The 14705-nt window shown below is 38.4% G+C and overlaps 1 protein-coding gene across 2 annotated transcripts in view; it reads left to right on the top strand.

Annotated features, from left to right (window-relative positions):
• The window catches only part of prkn (parkin RBR E3 ubiquitin protein ligase), a 187231-nt gene that overhangs the window by 84751 nt on the left and 87775 nt on the right, over nt 1-14705 (top strand). For both annotated transcript variants that reach the window (XM_079855032.1, XM_079855031.1), the window contains 2 exons: nt 9740-9823; nt 11881-11996. In XM_079855032.1, coding sequence (XP_079711158.1) covers nt 9740-9823; nt 11881-11996 — 200 coding nt within the window. The remainder of the gene's footprint in view (nt 1-9739; nt 9824-11880; nt 11997-14705) is intronic.

Below are 14705 nucleotides of genomic sequence, written 5' to 3'. Positions count from 1 at the left end.
AGGTACTAAACCTATGCGCGACAATCGACTACTATGGACTTTGACTGAAAACAGTATGTAAATACAGGTATGAGCGCTGGCTGAAATAACATCATTTTTATTAATATCTTTCACATTTACTGCAGTCAGATTCACCCGTGTTCACTCTGAAGGAATCACTCAACATGGCTGGGCTCTTGTAATGACACATCAAGGATGTTAAGAGGCTAAAAGCAGATTTAAAACCTGTCCCATTTAAGTCAACAGGGTGCAAATTTTAAAAAGAGGATAACACGGTGTAGGCAACACCGATTTTTGTCGTTGTTCTCTGTATTGACAGCACTCCAAATTTACAAAAAAATGAGCTCAATGTTAAAATTGCCCGGAGTTCTCCTTTAAAACATGATCAAAACAATAATCAATTTTAATAGCAAAAGTTCAAATAAGTATGCGTATCGCATAAGTATGCGATAAGAATGAAATAAGTACAAATACAGTGACAAATATCGGTATCGGAATTGGCCAATAGTTAGTTGTTTGTTAAAATAGATATTGTATCGTGCAAAAAAAAACAAACAAAAAAAAAAAAAAATTCCTGTCAGACCATCCATAGTTTTTAACAGATTGTCCTTTCCTTTACCATGGACATTCATAAAGCTGCAGTCCGTAACTTTTTGGGGTTAAAAATTATCCAAAATAAATTTGTGAGCAAGTACATAACCAGGCAGTGTTCAAAACTCTCTGCATGCCTTAGCTCGATTCAGAACGGTAAGCTTGTAATAAAGTTTTTAATTCCAGTGGTACTGTTGGATTTCCGCGGGAAATTTGAGCATGTCTTTGTGTCATTACGTCACATCTGTACACATAAAGAAGGTGTCTTGGCTAGTAGGCTATGAGTGTGAGGATGCTGGAGGTGGAGATTTATAGCCTTTTCTCACAGCCCTTGATATAATTAGACTTATCAATGATGGCGGGTCCAGAAAGGTTCAAATGACAATCACCAGTGACAACTGGAAATTCATCCGTTGTAATACGCGAAAGACTTCGGAGTGGCTACAGAGAAAAATAGACTGCAACCGGGCCCATGTGAAAACAAGGATAAATATCGGAAAGGCATTAAATGTAGACACACAATGCTTATGTTGTTAACATTAGCAATTTGAGAAGAAAGTATAATTTGCACGGTTTGACGTGATATAATAAGCGATCGCTAGATTTAATCAGCACGATTTACTGCAATGCTTTTTTACCCTTAGTTGGTCAGAACAAATGTGGATGTTACTTGCTTGTTCAGAAGACATTTTCTGTTGAAAACTCTTATGTTGCTCATACTTCCAAAAAGTAGAATCTGTGATTCCGAAAGACAGTATCCACACCGGCGCGGCGAGTGACAGCCGCACACTCTCCTCAAAACATTGGATTCATCCGTGCTGTGCCGTGCCGAGGCACAACCCACGTAAAGCTGATAATTCCGCGAAGAACTGCAATTGCAGATTTCGAACAGAGATGGCGACAAAGAGGAAAAACTACAGACTGCAGCTTTAAATGTCCTCATTTTAAACAATATTTGGCAAGTTATTCTAATGCGGTAACACTGTATCCCACATCACTGAATTATGACTGTAGTGGGAAAACCTGCTTATTACTGCTGTTCTTCAGTGCACATTCATAAGGGCTTTGAGACAAAAACTGTAACCTGAAACATTTGCTCTGTTGCCCCAAGTCTCATAACTAACTAACAGTGACACTTCTTAGCCTGCAGTGTGAATGCAGAACAGCACAATCCCACGTCTCGGCTGTCATAAGCCCCATCCCTCCGTAATTCCGCCCGCGGCCCGTTTTATCTTTCGGCCCGTATGGACTTTCTGTCCCAGCGCGTGGGCATCATTCCCACCTCTCCACGTTCTGCCGTGTTTGGGAAGACTGACTGACACGTCGCTAAGCTGCACCTGCCTTTTCTTTCCGCTCGCGGTGGTCTTCGGCGCTGAGAATCTGTTTGTCCGCTGTCTCAGTGCCAGTGCCGCCCCGTTCCTTTGCCAATCTTGTGATGCGATTGGCTCTTAACATCCTCGGGCCTGAAACGGGTTCCAGCTCTTCTCATCTAACTCTCTCCAGAGAACTTGCTGAGGAGGAGAAGACGGCAAAGTTTATGCTCTCGCTGTCAGAGCTCTTCATTTGGGCCTTTGGAGATATTGGACTTAGCAACACTTTCAGTCAAAAACATTCATCTCCATCTACAGAAACTCCTATCTTAAACACCCTGCCTTGGCTTTTAACAGATTTACTGTATGATTTAGCCGCTTTTACACCGAGATCTTCAAAACCTACATCACTGAATTAGGCCTTTAGGGGGAAAACCTGCTTATTGTTGCTGTTACAAGTTTCTTTGTGCTTTGAACATTAATAGAAAATAACCTTGGCTTGCATCTCTCAAGAACGCAATTATGAGAAATACAGTTTTGATTAGATTGCTGGCATTATAAATATCTCAATGTGCCCTAAGGCTTTAATTAGAAGTTTTAATTATAATGTTCGGGGTGTTCCCATTGTAATGAAACCCCCAGCCCCACAGATAATACATTTCACACTTTACATTTCAGAATTCATATTTGTCTTACGACAAGTAGAGCTGTTCGCTTGTTCTTAAAGGAAGGGTTCACCAAAAAATGACAATTATTTAATCATTACTTGCCTTATTTTGTTCAAAATGTTTGTTAGATTTTTTCTTCTTCTGTGGAACACAAAATAAGACTTTTTGAAGAAAGTGGGCTGTCCTTTTTTTTTAAACGACTGCAGCTGTCAAGCTCCAAAAAGGACCAACAATATCATAAAAGTTGTAAAAGTAGACCAAATCACTTGTGGCACAAGTTGCTTTGTGTGACGCAGAAGGCTGAAATGTAAAAATATACTGCATTTCTTTATTCTGTGAAAATCTTGTGTTCTGCAAAAATTACTGGAGAAATTGTGTTATTTAAAGACCTCCTGTGGTGTGTATGTCTATGTGGTGTTTTTTAATATGCTTTAAGACAAACCATGGGCAAATTCATAAGTCAACGCCACTGCTAAGTATTTTCTCTTTAAAAACTGCAGTGAAAAAAAGACGGTTTCAAAAATGCGGCTTGAAACCGCCGGTATTCACAAAGTACCTTGTAACCAATCAGATCACGAGGGGGGCAGGCTTTAGCATATCTTTAAGCAGTAGAGTCTCAGGAGATGCCAGGTTATCCCGGTATTTTTTCTGTTGATATGAAAAATCGGGTAGATTTAGCAATACAGTGGGTGTATGATGTATATTACGATGTTATGATGAACTATATTCCTTTCTCCACTGACGTTCTGAGTTGTTCAAAGCGTTTCTGATGATTGTTAGAAGGCAGACTGAGATGGCGAATTTGCATATACAGTACTAAATGAAGCAAGGGTGTAGAGTTATATTCAAGATATTTTAAGGCATGAAGAAATATTTTTCACAGGAAAAAAAACATTTAAATATGTCATTTTGGTAATCAAAGTTGAGTTTTAAGGCATACAATTATTGACAGGGGGACTTTAAAGCCAATAGTGAATAGTGCAATAGTGAAGTTAAAGTAATATATGTAGCCTTGATAAATCTCAGAAGACAAATAGGACTTTCAGGATATGAAATTGCTCTTTGTCTCTCTCCAATTTTGTGTAGATTTTTGCACTGGCACAGCCCACATAATAATACCTCATGTGAATTATCCGGTAATCATTGGCTGCGCTTCGAAAGGTCAGCTGCAAACAGGGTCAACTTTGAGCATCGCATTACAATGCTTCACCTGCTTTCAACACGGTGTCAGGGGTGATGCTGAGGCTTCATGCTTCACTCCACACACTTCAACACACTGATACAACACTGACACAGATCACATTAGAAGCCCTCTATAGTTGGGATTAAAGACTATTTATTATTTAGATGTTAGTAATATTTTTTACTTTGAGAAGGAATGAATGTGTTCCTGCCACTTTCCGCAAATAGGACGCAAAATTTAAAATAAATAATTCAATGGGATTTGCGATTTTTGTGACAGGGTTAACCAAGTTTGAATTGTGGTGTAATGTTATAGCAATAAACTCTACATGAACATAAAAAAAAAATTAAATTGACAAATTAATGTAAAAAATAAACATGTTAAATAAATAAATAAATAAATAAATAAATAAATAAATAACAGCCAGAATGCGTAACAGAGCAGCATATAACATGGCTTCATATTTATCCTCAGTTAAGCTGCAGTCTGACTAGTTTATGGTCGATTATTGGTTTGTTTACAGTGTTCAGTGAATAATCCTCAGTCATTTTTTTGATACTCAAGACAAACTTTGGGATCAGTAAGATGTTTTAAAAAGAAAGGTCTTATGTTGAACAAAGCTGCATTTATTTGATCAAAAATACAGTACAGTAATGTTGTGAAATAATTTTACAATTTAAAATAACTAGTTCCTGTTTTATTATATTTTACACTTTAATTTATTTCTGTGATGCAAAGCTGAATTTTCAGCAGCCATTATTCAAGTCTTCAGTGTCAAAATCCTTACAATATGCTGATTTGGTGTTCAACATGTCATATTATAACATTTCATATTTCATATTATTATTATTATTAGTAGTATTACTGAAGTGTGGAAGTATTTTTTCAGGATTATTTGATAGAGAACAGCATTTATGAGAATGACATTTATTTGAAATATAATGAAATCACAATTTGAAATAAATGTTTTTTCTCCAAAACACGTTGCCCATTTTATTAAATACTTTTTGCAATCTCCTTTCGCCAAGATAACAGCTCTGAGTTTTGTCGCCTGATGAGTTTGGAGAACACCTGACGAGAGATCAGAGACCATTCCTCCATACAGAATCTCTCGGTAACACATTTTTGTGTTGATTTTGAGTATGTTTTGGATTGTTGTCCTGATGGAAGATCCGACCACGGCCCATTATAAGATTTCTAGCAGAAGGCGTCAGGTTTAGATTTTTTATCTGTTGATATTTGATAGAATCCACGATGCCATGTATCTGAACAAGATGTCCAGGACCTCCAGCAGAAAAATATGCCCAGAACATTAAAGATCCAACGGTATATTAAATTGTACACATGGGGTACTTTTTATCCCTGTGTTCACCAAACCCATCTAGCGTGTTTACTGCCAAAAAGCTCTTTTTTAGTTTCATCTGACCACAGATCCCTGTGCCGTTTGAAGTTCCAGTCATGTCTGACCACTGAATATGCTGGAGTTTGTGTTTTGAGGAGCGAGGAGCATTTTTCTTGAAACCCTCCCAAACAACATGTGGGGATGTAGTTTGGTATATCACTAGTAGATGTAGTAGTATATCAAACATGTTGAAATATATCAACATGTTTGATATATTTTTTTAGGCTTTCTGACCCCCAAGACTCAAGTAATCTCTGCAATTCTCCATCTGTGATCTTTGGAGAGTCTTTGGGCACTCAAACTTTCCTCCTCACCGTCCATTAATACAATATAGACACACGTCCTCTTCCTGGCAGATTCGTAACATCTTTAGTTGATTATGACTTCTTAATTATTGCCCTGTTGGTCAAAATGGGGATTTTCAATTCTTTAGATATTTTCTTACAGCCACTCTCTATTTTGTAATGCTCAACAATCTTTTGCTGCACATCAGAACTATATTCTTTGGTTTTACTCATTGTGATTGATGATTCAGGGGATTTGGCCTTTGTGTTTCCTCATATTTAAACTCATCAGAAGTCATAACTAGACAATTTCATGTTCCTAGTCACCCTGGTGTGCTAAAAAAAAAGTAAATATTAATGGGAATATACTTCAGAGATATTTTACTCGTAAAAAATTCTAGGGGTGCCAATAATTGTGGCCAACATGTTTTGGAGAAAAACATTTATTTTTATAATGTGATATGTATGTATGGATGTATGTATGGATGGATTGATAGATTTTAGTAAGTCACATGACATCAAAGTGTACTGTATTTGTGTAATGTGTCTTAAACCAAAGATGGTTTCTTATATAAGCCAAGATTTGATGTCACTGCATTAGTTCTCTGTTTCCTGAGTATTTGCTGTGTGTGATTCAACTCTGTTTTCTCTGGATGTGTGCCATGTTTGTGTTTTCATTGACTTCAAATGTCTATAATTGAGTGTGGTGAACGCAAGCGCAGTCGACCAATCAGGAGCTGTGACTCGGGTCTGTGTGTGTATCAGATGTGTCTCTGCTGGATACAGGAAGTAGAATCCTCACAGCTGGCTCACACACACAGCCCTCTTTGTTAAACACTAATGTAATTAAGGCTTTGTGGGACTGCGATGTTGATTCTCCTCCATGGAGGAAAAACAACCGTCCTGAGAGGGTGGGGAGGTGAGACTGATGTGAACAATGCGGGAGGTGTGTTGTTGAATAATTCATCTGCGTTTTTCTCATTAATCATTTACACTCTCAGTGGCGTACGCGTGTGTGTGTGCGCGCGTTTGTTTTGAGCCGACGCGTCGGGGGTCTGTGTGACCTTTCCTTGCTGTCTCTAAGCAGGTGTCTTCGTGTAATCTCCGGGCTCCTCCACCACGGCACGCGTTTCATCCCTCCTTCCCTTCACCTCCTCCCGCTCCCCCTGTGGGCGAGTAATGATTTTCTTAACCTTTTCTCTTGCTTATTAAGGGCCCTGTCAGAATGTTTAAATGCTTATGCTAATCAGGCACGGTCGGAGTCGGGCGGGGTGGGGTGGGGGGGGGGGGACGTTTTCCCAAAACAATTATGGATGGAGAGAGTGTCTTAATCTGGCAGAAGGACAAGGAAGAGTGTGTGACGGAGGTGGCCGGTATAAAGAACACGGTCTGATGCTGGTGGTTTTTAAAGGGATAGTCCACTCTAAAAAATATTTTTTATAATTATTTAATCTGCATTGTTATTTTTCAGTAGATACTTACAGAAAGGTCATTTTGGAATTTATACGCAGCACTATGTATGTTTTTTTGGTTGTTTGTTTTAACTCTCAATGTATGTAAAAGAGCTATATAAAGATTCTTCAAAATGTCGCTGTTTCAAGAAAAAACAGATTGGAATGACATGAGAATCAATAAATAATGACAGAATTTTCACTTTTTTGGTGAACTACTTCCTTAAAGGAATAGTTCACTTAAAACTGAAAGTTCTATCCTCGTTTACTCACCCTCAAGTTGTTTCAACCCTGTATGAGTTTCTTTCTTCTGCTGAACACAAAAGAAGATATTTTGAAGAAAGTTGATGGACCCCATTGGAATACTATTGAAGTCAATAGACCCCTTTTCAGTTGGTAAACATGGTGACGTTTTTTTGTGGGCGGAGCTTAGGTGGTGGCAGAACGATCCCCCTGGCCTCTTCACTAACGTTAGTTTGCAAGTTTTGTTAGCTTGTTTTTTAATAATGACTGGAAAAAAATCTATTTTTAGTAATGTATTTCTTTTATAATATCTTCAAGTTAAACTGAACTTTCACTTTTCCAGTTTGTAATGAAGACCTTTGAGTTTCTGTGTTCTTTGAGCTGTTCTGTGTCTCCAGAAGTTCAAGTTCATGTGTTAATTGTATGGTTATGGTTATGGTATTTGCCCTGTATGCAGACTGCATGGCTAGGTGCTTGATTTTATACACCGGTGGCAATGGGTTTGATTGAAACACCTGAATTCGATAATTAAGAGGTGTGTCCCCAAATACACTGCTCGGCCAAATAAAAAAAATCACTGTTTGGATTTAAATAGGCAAATGCTTAAAGGAGACATATCATGCTTTTAAATCGTTCCTTTTTACATATAAATCATACATTTGTAGTCTATATAAAGCGGAACTGCAATGCTTGGGTCTGAATTCCTCATTATTATAGCTCCACAGGCCCCTTTTCTACCCCTTTTCTGATGTGCGTCTGAGAGCAACTCGTTTTGGTGCGTCTTTTTAAATGCAAATGAGACACTTCATACCCCACCCCCTCTCCAGGTTGCAGAGGTGACACTCGGTTCAACTCCACCCCGTTTGGCCATTTTTGTAGTTTGATAGCAGAGATTCGATTATCTAGCGGCACAGAAACTTTTTATTCACACGTTATTAACAAAATGTCAACAACGGAACACTTGTCCAGCCAGCCTTACATGTTCGAGCCAGAGTCGGAGCCGGAGCGAGATGAAAATGAAGACGACGAACCTGCAGAACAACGTCTTCATATGGATGTATCGCAATGGTGTGTTACTGTATTTACACATGAAACTTTGGTCTTCCGACCTTTTACCACCGTGTCGATTTATTTTGATTAATATGTGCGAGGGAGAGAGAGCAAGACAGCGTCTAGTTTGGAGACGGTGTCTTGTTTACACTTTCGCCTGGCTCCGAAGAGAGAGTGCGTGCGCGCGACCGGGTCGCTCTCTCTGCTCGTTCTTTCAGTTAAACATGCGATTTATTTTGCAAAAGTTAATTTTAACGGACATCCCAGATTGGCTGACCCGTACACGCTCAGTCAATGGATGGACAATCTGACAGGTTTAACGTTAACGCTACCTCCGGTTGAGTGGCCTGACTTCTGCACCTACCTGATAGTGAAACTGAGCGTAAAGAGAAACATAGGGCATATATATCTTTAGATGCCTATAACTGTACTAAATGGTCACGTACAAGACTTGTGTGGTAGCCTACGATCCGCAGTTCTGCCTAGCCAGCGCCAGACAGAAGACAACAATGTAATGAGTGACATTACGGTGCAATTTTAATGATGTGAATATTTTCTAGAAATAAAAATTCCAGATACAGCATATTCATTTTTTAACTATGTATTTGATTACCCTTTCTTACCAGGTTCTTTAAAAAGTCTAATCAATCAAAACAATGTATACAATCATAGATGATTCACAAATAATCACAATCATTTAGAAAACATTATGCAATATAATTTCAAATTGGAGCCTGTACTCCGTCAATTCTTGCACCCAACAACACAACAAGATGATATTTAATAACAATAATAATACTAATTTAAGCTCCTTATTATGTAGCCGAATCTGTGCTGGTTTGTATTGGCCGCCTCCAGTTTTCCCTTTGTTTTGCCACCAGCTAACGCCATGACGTAACTGTGACGTCGGCTCGAAATTGGTCTATGAGGTCCATCAACTGTCTGGTTACCAACATTCTTCAAAATATCTTCTTGTGTTCAGTAGAAGAAAGAAACTCATACAGGGTTGAAACAACTTGAGGATGAGTAAATGAGGATATCATTTTCATTTTTAAGTGAACTACTCCTTTAAGGCAATAACATAGCATTTTCTTAATCAACCGTGCCATTTTAGCTTGCTTCTACAAGTATTTGAGCTCTTTTATCGTGGTTTGTGTTTCATGGGACTCGTATTCGAGTACTCTGCATCACAAGTGCAATGTTAGTTACCTAACATTTTCTATGTCAGAAAAACCAAATCCATGATTTACAAATCATGCACTATGGTAAGACTGTTTTGAGGTCATAACCTAGTATTGTGCAAGGAACTGCACAAAAATAAGATCTTTTTTTGCAGGCTTTTTAAGGCTTTTTTTTCCAGTGAGCCAATGTTCAAAGTTTTTGATCCGTTTCTCTTTGCGTCAAACTGCCCTTCTGTCTTTTGACCCTTCTTTCTATCTTACTCTATATTCCTCATCACATTCCTGCCCTTTACTTATCGTCCAATTACCATAGTCGCCCTCATCTTCCTGTGACTGATGTCCATCATCTCTGTGATGTTGTGTGTGTTGTCTGTAGGGGCCGTGCTGCTGGGATGACGTTCTTCTCCCTAACAGGATTCATGGAGTATGTCAGTCACAAGACTGTGATGGCACACTAGCGGTGAGACAGCAACAATTTTGTCATATGATTATATTAATTATTCTATTGCCACTTTCTTGAATAAAAAAAAAAAACACAACTTAAAACTGGCTGGGAGACCAGCAAAACCAGCCTAAACCAGCTAAAACTAGCTGGGAGACCAGCAAAACCAGCCTAAACCAGCTAAAACAGATTGGTTTAAGCGGTTTATTATCCCCTGGGTCATTTTGACCCGAAACAAATATTTTTAAAAACTGAGTGTTCATCAGAGTGGTCCAAAACCCTGGACTTTTGTCACACTTGAACCATGTATACACACACAAAAAAAATAGTTTTGTGGTTGAAATAAAAAAAAAAGTAACAAATCCTTCCCTCACGTGTCAATTTGACCCCCATAGGAATAAATGGAATGCAAGGAATGCTTCAGTACACATACAAAAACCTAAAAATGCTCAAAATTCTAACTAAAAATACTAAAACTTTACCTAAAAAAAATATTGTATAATGTCTACAGTGTATCTGAATGCATACTGAAGAGAAATTAGGACCAAGAGGAAGAGTGCATTTGCTCCAAATAGAGCTATAAGGCTATCTAGTGGCAAGATTCATTAAATAACAAGTTATATTTTCTTTTTTTTTCACAAGAGATTGGCAAAGACACCCAATGTAAAATATTTTAAGCTGAATTAAAAGGGTTATGCATGAAAGTGTGAGTTATTTCGAATTTAAGTTGAAAGAGTGAGAGGAATGTGCTTAAATTACTAAATTACTAGGCTATTTATTGATTATTAATTGATCAAATCTAGTAATTTAAAGGTAAAAAATAAATAAAAAAAATAACCAAAAATCTCAAAAGAATTGCATTAAAAAATAGAACAAATATTATCAAAATTAAATAAAATAAGCTTTCTGGACAAAAAAAAAGTATAATTTTAGGGCTTCGGGTCATTTTGACCCGCGAGGGAAAGATATGTTACAAAGTGCGAGGGAAGGATGAGGGTTAAAGGGATAGTTCACTTTGAAATAAAATTTTGGTATGTTTTAGCTTACCTCAAGGGCATCCAAGATGTAGGTGTCTTTTTTTCTGCAGTAGTTTAAATTTTGATATTTTTAGGTCAAACCGTTCTTGTCTGTCAGTCATATAATGCAGGTCTATGGTCACTATCTCAAAGAGCATGCACAGAGAAGTCCAAATTAAACAATTCCCCATCGTAAGTACACATTGATGGCCTAAGACACGAAACGAGCGGTTTGTGTGAGAAAACAAACAGTATTTATATCGTTTTTACCTCTACACAACCACGTCCAAGTGATCTGAGGGCGCGCGCTTCCTGGTGTGTGACGTGTGCACGCGTTCTGGCTTAGTCTGCGCAAGTGCTGGAAAGTGTACAAGAGGTAAAAACGATATAAATACTGTTCGTTTTCTCACACAAACCGCTCGTTTCGTGTCTTAGACCATCAATGTGTACTTACGATGGGGAATTGTTTTAATTTGGACTCTGTGCATGCTCTTTGAGACAGTGACCACAGACCTGCATTATATGACTGACAGACAAGAACGGTTTGACCTAAAAATATCAAAATTGAAACTACTGCGGAAACAAAGACACCTACATCTTGGATGCCCTTGAGGTAAGCTAAAACATACCAAAATTTAATTTCAAAGTGAACTATCCCTTTAAGACAGGAAATTGTGGTGAGAGCTGGAGGAAATGGACGTTGCCTTGGCTTAAGTCACACCTGAAATTCTCTTATGGTGTCTTGAGTAAATGTGTTTACAGCTAGTCCACAATTTTTTTCATTACATTGTAAGTCACTTACATTTGACCAAGCATGCTACATCAGATTGTACTAATATTAGAAAGCCATTTTCAATGAGGCATACTATTTATTGTGCCTTTTTGTCTGTCTAGTGCTGTAAGTGCTTGACAGACAAAGAGGACCGTTCACTTGTTGCACTAAATTGGTAGCTTTGACTCAGCTGGATCCAGTAATGCTACCCTCATGCCATGAGGTTGTTTTAGTCTGTTAGTGGGGGTTTGCAGGACATGATTGCGTCTGGTTTGTGTTTCTTGTAGGAGTTTTACCTGAAATGTGCTGCCCACCCCACTGGTGATAATGACACTTCAGCAGCGCTGGACTTGATAATGCCCAACACACGCAGAGTGCCCTGCATCGCCTGCACCGACATTGTGTGAGTTGCTCTCCGTTTTTCCATGTGTCTCTAAACCCATCATAGAGGTCGAAATGAGTCTCTTAGGCTGCACAGCTAAGAGCCAATCTGACAGTTCATTACAACATTAATCTCAGCGTGTCCCAAACAGGCGTGATGTGATAAACCAACAAACGATAAAAGCTTTTTTCCTAACCAGCCACGATTACAAAACATTTTGTTTTTGCTTGGTTTCTATTAGGGAATCGATTAAAACCTATAAATAAACCCTGAAACCATAAATATATTAACACAATGAATCCCTGAATTAATGCAAACACACACACACACACACACACACACACACACACACACACACACACACACACACACACACACACACACACACACACACACACACACACACACACACACACACACACACACTCACTCAAAAGTGAAGAAACAGTTTTCACTCAGAAATTGCCAGTAAATTGCTGAAATAATTACAAAGAAATGGCAAGTAGCATATCGGATTAAATGGGAAATGTTTATGTAGAAAGACTACAAGTGCATTTTCTTGTAAAACGTACTTGGTAATATTTGTTTTATTTACAACTTTGATTTTTTTTTTTTAATTTAAAATATTTAATTATTTAAATAATATTGGTTTATAGGCATATTTTTAACTTGAGGCTTGCAGATTATTTTGACTGATGCATATTGGAATGTGCTCTGGAAGTGCCACAGTTATATTCTGCTTAGCTCTGCCTACAATACAAACTCATCACTGCTTTGAAACTTTGTCAAGCTACAAGCTATTATGGAAAGCAGTTAAACTATAGTCAAAAGTTCCCTTTTGAAAAAGTACTCTTGTGAAAAAGAATATACTTTAGTATTCTTTTAAAAGAATACTTATTGTGGAAATTAGACAGGCATTGGGTATTCCCCATGAATAAAGGCTGGCTGGCAGCTGTAGGCTCCGTGATGGCATCCGGCAGCTAACCTGTGCTGGTGATGGGAACTGTTAGGTGATCATGGGTAGGATTACACGCTCCTAAAGAAGACCTGTTAGTTAATACCTGCAGGCACCAACATTGTGCCTTAAATTGCTGGAAACGGTCTATAGGGACGTCTCGATAGGGTAATTCGACCAATAGTTGATGGTTTCCCACCATCATTCTATGGGCGGAGGAAACTTCTCACTAGTATCCGACTAGAAGAAGGTCAATGGCCTTTCAGTGGAGCTTTGGCCCTATTAAGGCCTTTGAGACCTAGCACTGCTAACTCCTTTGGCAGCATCCGGTTTCTCTCTCAGATGCACTGGCATTGCCTCTCCTCTGATCAAGAGGGACCCGGACGAGAGAAGCCCTTGAGAAGTGTTAAGTCCCTGATATACTTCAAGCGAAATTGAAGAACAAACTGATGTGACGTCATTTCGAACAAAATCAATCCAAAACGAAGTTTCTTTTGGAGTTCATTCTGGGAGTTCGATACAGCGGTTTCCGGAAAAGCTTGTAAAAACATACTGAAGAGCTGCTTTATGATAGAAAGTTAAGTTGTACTTCTGATGAAATGAGACACTGACACTGTTTTTCATGTTTGAAGCTGCTTAATTTTAAGCAATCGATTGTATAAAGTTCCAGGCTTTATATAAATAAATGTGACGTGCCTTTAGGCAAGGCAAGGCAAGGCAAGTTTATTTATATAGCACATTTCATACACAATGGCAATTCAAAGTGCTTTACATAAAAGAAATTAAAATAATAAAAAGAAATAAGAATAATTAAAACAGTTAAGAAAAATAAAAAAATAAAATACAGTACAGTACAAACAGTCGGACGAACATTGGCACAGTGCTCATTCAGTAAATGCACAGCTAAACAGAAGTGTTTTGAGTCTAGATTTGAATGTGACTACTGTAGGAGCACATCTGATCTCTTCTGGAAGAGAAGTGCAGAATTTTACTTGAGTGCAGAATTCTGCAGAGCTCATGCAAACACTTTATTTTTTGTGCCTTTTTTTTTTTTTTGAGAGAAAAGCGTGCAGCACATATTTACATATTAACCGTCGCTCTCAGCAGAGTTGGTGGCATCGGATGTCCGCTTACAGTATATCACTGATCGCATATTTCGAACTTCATTTTACCCCTAAGCGAAGGACATAAAAGAACTTCGCCGTGAGTATATCAGGCCTTTAAGACCACACAAGGTAGCTTAAACTGTCCTGGCAGTGACAAAAGTCCACTTGTCCTGACCACTTCTCCTGCTGAAGAAACTTGTGGCTGCATATGGCTTTGCAGAAAAAAACCCAGTTTGAGATAGTTACCAGTGATAAGCCAGAGCAATGGTGATGTGGTGATCATTCTAGAGTGGGCGGGGCCAAGCCCATGTTGAGCTACCGTCCACTTTAAGTCATGTAGCCCCTGACCAATAAGGAGCTTCCACTCAGCACAGCATTACCAGAATGGGTGTACTAGTGTGGTTTGTGTTCTACTTCATCCAAAAATTCATGATTCATTTTTTTGACCCACTTAAAGGTGCAGTGTGTGATATTTAGCGGCATTTAGTGGTGAGGTTACGAATTGCAACCAACTGAAGTTACGGTGACCGACAGGAAGTGATGTCGTCGTCCGAGACAGCAGAGAGTAGCCAGTTAAGCAATGAGGTTTCTTTACGAAAATAAATTAAGAAATTATGTTTACTTAATTATTCAGTAAAACGATATGTTATTGCGAATATTATTGTTACT

The sequence above is a fragment of the Squalius cephalus genome (assembly GCF_949319135.1).
Source record: "Squalius cephalus genome assembly, chromosome: 21".
NCBI lineage: Eukaryota > Metazoa > Chordata > Actinopteri > Cypriniformes > Leuciscidae > Squalius > Squalius cephalus.
The sequence above is the reverse complement of the archived record's forward strand: the minus strand, read 5'-3'. Positions and strand labels throughout refer to the sequence as shown.